At 33.1% G+C, this 5,947-nt stretch overlaps 1 protein-coding gene across 1 annotated transcript; it reads left to right on the forward strand.

Moving 5' to 3' along the window:
* The first annotated feature begins 1,458 nt into the window (after nucleotides 1-1,458).
* On the forward strand, nucleotides 1,459-5,730 carry LOC122514973 (TWiK family of potassium channels protein 9-like). The gene is made up of 4 exons (XM_043632109.1): nucleotides 1,459-1,507; nucleotides 3,035-3,240; nucleotides 3,981-4,272; nucleotides 4,648-5,730. The coding sequence occupies exons 1-4, from the start codon at nucleotides 1,459-1,461 to the stop codon at nucleotides 4,941-4,943; spliced, it is 843 nt and encodes a 280-aa protein (XP_043488044.1). The 3' UTR covers nucleotides 4,944-5,730.
* Nucleotides 5,731-5,947: the final 217 nt, after the last annotated feature.

Here is a 5,947-nt window from a genome sequence, read left to right on the forward strand (position 1 = left end):
CCGTAGGATGACGATGAGCAAACGATTACGAAATAGAAAAAAACATAAACAAGTTTTTTTCATATCGCGATTTCACCGCGACGTGACTCGACCGACCACACCGCACGTGATCGCAAACTACAAAAAATGCTGGAAGAATGTTTATCTTTAGAATTGTAAAAAAAAGAACAATATTATAAATCAAGTAGAACTGCGCTGAAATCAATAAAGTTAACAATATTATAAACACATTTTAAAACCTGAAAAAGAAAAAGAAAATCTTTTATTATTACAAGTTTTTACTTATTATTTTATAATGAGAAAAAGTGAAAGTATGAAATGAGAATTAATTAGAAGGGAGGGTTGTGTTTTTCAATGTTAATGTAGGATTTGTCTTATGAATGATAAATGGTTATATTAGTATGACGATAAAAAAAACTGTGTATATGATATGCAATAAAAAATTTAGGATGAAATCGATTATGTATTAAAAATTTACTCGCTTGTTACATTCATTGATGTGTACACGTCGAAATCCAACGGAAGACTGATGGAAGAACAATGAAAGACATCGAAACGTTGTCTTGTTTACATCTCGACATAACGATCTATCGACCTCGACTACGTCTAAGAACAAATACAAACAGATATTATCATATGTTCTAAGCACGTTTAACATCTATAATACGTTTAACATCTATATACACGCGTAATATTTAAACTAGTATAAAATTGTTAAATATAATATTAATTAGATTATATTATTACACATATATTATGCATTACATTTACGTTACGTGGATTAATATGAAATGATACAAATAAATTATATAAATTATATAAATTATATAAATAAATGTAAATTTGTTTATAAAATTTCGATTAATAAGATTTATAATATTATTCGATATTTCGATTTATAATATTTCGAGAAGTTATATATCATCGATGATATTATAACTTTTCATTTAAAAAGCATATCTAATTAAATATTACATTAAATTTAAAATATATTATAAATAAAAGGACCTGTTATTTCATAAACGAATTCATTTGAAAGTATTGATTTTAAAATTGTTTATATCTCCAAAACACACGCAAAATCAATCATTTTCAAAGAAAAATCTAATAAAAATAAAACAATACGATATCAACGTTACACGAGTATCTAACAAGACCCTAATAGTAGAAAAGTTAAACATTTTTATATTATTTATCTATAAAACGTGTATATATACATTTATAAAATAATCTTCATCTCTAAAACACACGCAATAGCAATAATTTTCAAAGAAAGATCTAATAAAAGTAAAACTAAACGATATCAACGTTACACGAGTATCTAACAAGACCCTAATAGTGGAAAAGTTGAACGTTTGCATCGTGTAGCTTCGGTAGGTAGGTAGGTGGGTATGTGGGTTTGAAGCAATAAAAGTCAGATCAACGATTCGATGTGGAACAAACAAATGGTAAGAGATAATGGCCGGCAAAAGGGCCAGCCCTTCTAGGACGATAAGGCGATACGACAGTGACGAATAGGCTTCGTTCCCCGATTCAACTGTTGGCTGGCTGGCTGGCTGGCTGGCTGACTACCACGAGCAATGGTGCACTCTCAACAAGCTAGAGAGAGAAATATAGATAGAGAAATAAAGAGAATAAGTGAGAGTGATAGAGAAAAAGAGAGAGAAAGAGAGAGAAAGAGAGAGAGTGCTATCATACGCTGTCCAGAGCAATTTCAATGGGCGATCCATTATCTTAAGCGGCGTTGATCAATCGATGCGCTCAACTCACCCATCTGGACAGATAGCTTTTCTTTGGCTTACCAGATTCTACCCCAACCCTCCCCTCGTTAAACCAACCTCACACATAACTCCTCCTCCCCCCACGCCCCATCATTCTATGGCGAATGGTGTTAGTAACCCCAGTTTTTTTTGCTCCCTATTTTTATACCCTCTCACCGTTCACCATTCTGTTCTTTTCATTTCATCACTTTTCCATCGCGAGACTTCGCGAGGAAATTTTTTCGCATTATGGTTGCCGGAACCACCGCTCGAGACCACTTAGGACCCCGTTCCCTGAATTGGACAGGACCTTGATTGATAATCATAAAAATGGTCGGAAATTATTTATTGGATCATTTGATTCTCTTTGATGTTAGATTTTTTCTTTTTGTTCGAGTTTGATAGATAATTTTTAGAATAATTTAAGATGGTAGATGATGTTAGAAATGGTGCTGTTGTCATAATGATCTATCGTGTAGATGGATAATTGAATAATCAAATTTAGATCGATAATGGTTGTAATGATCAGGAATAATTCAAAGACATCGACGTTAGGAATTATGATAGTGTGTGTGTGTGTGTATGTGTGTATACCTAATTTACGAGTAGTAGGATATATGACGTAACATGTGGTTAAATTCCTCGTTACGCGTACGACCTGATTACCATGAATAAACATAACGGCATCGTGCGTTAGCTTTCAAGTAACTACCATAACTCACGTGATGATAATATAAATTAACTAACTTATCTATCTGAAAGCATCGTTTCTCATTCGAGATAATCAATTGATTATTATTATCATCATCTCGTAAACAATAATAATAATAGTGGTAACTAAAATAATTACTAAACGAACAATATGACATTTTGTCTATTAACAAATAAACTACAATAACTCAAATGATGAATATAAATGAATAATATACTTATTTAACCCAAAAAAAAAATAAAAAGAAACGAAAATGTTGTTTAAACGAAGAATACAAAATTCATATGTTAACGAATGCAATACCCATAACTCTCACGTATAATATAAATTAAACTATTTAATCAAAATACGATAATATATAAAAAATTAATTAGTAAATATAAAAATAAATAAATTAGTGAATAAAAAACTATAATAAATATAAAATAAAATAAAATAATAAAAATAATATATATATATATATATATAAATAAAATATATTAAAGTAAATAAATATAAAATAAAATAAATTAGTGAATATGAAAAAATATGAAATGTAATAATAAAAAATGTAATGTTTCAGGTTGTGGTAGTATAGCACCAAAGTCAACGTGGGGTAAACTGGCGACCATGGGTTACGCAAGTCTAGGTATACCCTTGACGATAGTCTACTTGTCAAATGCCGGAGGTCTGTTGTCCAGGTGCGCCAGGGGTGTTTTTACCCGGGCCCTTTGTTGCTGCCTTTGTTCGAACTGCGGCTATTGTTGCTACGACGAGAGACGAATGCAGGTGAGTACTTTGCGGATGTCTCTCTACGCGTCTACTCTTTCTCTCTCTCTCTCTCTTTCTCTTTATTTCACTCTTTCTACTTTTCTTCCTTCCATACTTTATTTCTTTCTTTCTCTATTACCACTCTTCTTCTTCTTCTCTTTTATAGTGCATGCTTGTTAAATTCTTCAAAACGAACCACGTACGCGATAAATTGGTTTCGGTAACGGTTCTTAACTCCCCCACAACCCCACCCCCACCCCAATCCCTACCTCTCCACTCCCACCTCCTGAAAACTCGAAAGAATCAAATGGAAGAAGAAAATAACTTGACTTCCCAAGGAATATTTTTCTTCCCCTTTTTTCTCATGTGTTTTCTTTATTTTCTTTTTTTTTTTTCTTTGTTTTCATTTTCTCCGTTTGTATTTTATTTCATTCTCCCCCCTCCCCTCCTCAAGCTTCTCTCCCATCTGTTGAAATAGGGGTGGGTTTAACCGTTTGAATTTATCGACAAAGTAATCGAGCGGATAACTCGAAATGGCTCAGAGTAAGAACTTTTCCAAAGGGTATAGATTATTTTCTTTCGACTTTACACTGATTTGGAAAATCGTTCTTTCTCGACTAAGCACCCTACGACAGGTCGTTTAAAAAGAAATAAAGAAATAAAAATAAATAAATAAATAAATAAATAAATACATAGTTAAACATTTATTCAGATTATACGAGTATTCTCTTAGTTTTTTATTTCGTCAATTCGCCTAGGAGAAAGAGAGACGAATGCGAAGAAAGAGGCAACAGGAAGAATTGGCCCAACAACAGCAACAACAACAATTGCAATTGCAAGAACCATTTTACGTGCGTGCTAATTCATCGACGTTCACGAGTACCGTTGAAATCAAAACTAGTCCAAAGGATGAGGTATCAAGTCTTGGATCTGGAGATAGACCAAATGTTACCATACTTGCACCCATAAGTATTTGTCTAGGAGCTATGCTGTGTTACATCGTTGCAGGAGCGTTTACTCTTCACAAATTGGATGGTTGGAGCTTCGTTGGTAAGCTTCATACGATCAATATTTTTATACCTTGTAAAAATTACTCTAATGCATCCTATTATTTGTATACTTGATTAATTAATTATTAACGTTAAAATATTTTATATTAAAAATTAAAAAAAGAAACATACTTATTATTTTGATATAAAATATTTAAAATATTTTACGATTTTCGAAGATCGAATATTTTCATATCAAATAAAATCATTCATATTTCAGTCACCCATAATTTTACTCGCTAATCTTAAATATCTATTGATCATAAAACCAACCCCTTCAAATATTAATTTAAAAAACAAATATATCGAACAACGTTTCTCTTGATACACCCACCACCCCCGCTCAAAAAAAAAAATATCGTAATTGATTTTTCAGACGCTAGTTACTTCTGCTTCATGAGCTTAAGCACGATCGGATTTGGCGACATGGTACCCGGTTCCTATCCGCACAACAACAACAGCAACAACAACTTATCCTCGTCACGAAACGCAACGATTTGGTTCTGCTCCTGTTACATAATGTCCGGCATGGCATTGACGGCAATGTGTTTCAATATTCTACACGACGAGATAGTACATCGATTCTGTCATCAAAATGATAAACAAGAACCGGTTAAGTCAAGCCCGAGCGTTGACGAATTATCAACCGATCCGTTTGCATTAACCTCGTGACAATTTCCGTCCGGTAATCTGTGTCATAGAAATGGCACGGAGGAGACAAATGTATGCGCTAACGATGCACCAACTAACATATTCGCTCATGAAAACGAGATCAATATATTGAAGGATTCCTTTAATCAGGTCGACGTTACCAGAGACTGCAAACCGATCCTCAAGTTGGAGGATCACGTGCCACAAATCGCACCGGTTTACATGTTACCCAAAGTCGATGAGGAAACCGAGGAGAACACTGAAATGTAGAGAACACATACACACCAAAAAAATACTTACCTATTTACCCCTTTACCTGTCATGATGTTCGAAATTTGTCTCTGCAAGCTGAAATTCCGTGGATCGAATTTCCGAACTTTTGGGATAGTTACTACTAATCAATTTGTCTGTCTGTCTGCCTGCCTGTCTCTCTCTCTCTCTCTCTCTCTTTCTTTCTTCTCTTTGCGAGATAACAAAATTGTTTGTACGTCTATGAGAAAGAGAAAAGAGAGAGAGAAAGAAAAACCCTTTGGAAAATATATGAAGGATTTTTCAAGAAAGCTAATAATACTACGAAGATTCGGGATTCTTTAGATTTCGATCATTCGTTCTAAGTGAATTGTATGAAACTGCTGACTACGTTAGTTTCAATAGAAATGCGTGTGTCCTGATTTTTCCAAGCTAAGAAGAATAATGGTGGTGGTCGGTAGTAAATGGTAGGAATGGGTTTGTAGGTGCTGACAACATTTTTCTTTATTCTGATTGTGAAAATAGAAATGTCTATATAGACTTACGTAAAAATGTGAAATTTAAACAAAAAAAAAAGCAAAAAAAACAATTATATAATATAATTATAAATACATACTTACGTTTCGTGTGTTACGATGAATGAAAGATGCGAGTTAAATTTCGTTCTTATCGAGATTTAACTAATTATTACGCTAATTATTCTATCTATTCGAGTTCGAATGAAATTATGTTGATGATAGAATTCGAAGAAAGAAACCGTAATATTGATTTTAAAT

This window comes from Polistes fuscatus, unplaced genomic scaffold (genome assembly GCF_010416935.1).
Source record: "Polistes fuscatus isolate 324 unplaced genomic scaffold, CU_Pfus_HIC Scaffold16, whole genome shotgun sequence".
NCBI lineage: Eukaryota > Metazoa > Arthropoda > Insecta > Hymenoptera > Vespidae > Polistes > Polistes fuscatus.

Bases quoted from the DNA above. Each gene is read 5' to 3' on its own strand.
- LOC122514973 (XM_043632109.1), top strand. From the start codon at position 1,459: ATGGCCGGCAAAAGGGCCAGCCCTTCTAGGACGATAAGGCGATACGAC. The intron at 3,241-3,980 runs GTGAGTACTTTG...CAATTCGCCTAG, and splicing joins ACGACGAGAGACGAATGCAG to GAGAAAGAGAGACGAATGCG. The intron at 4,273-4,647 runs GTAAGCTTCATA...TTGATTTTTCAG, and splicing joins GGATGGTTGGAGCTTCGTTG to ACGCTAGTTACTTCTGCTTC.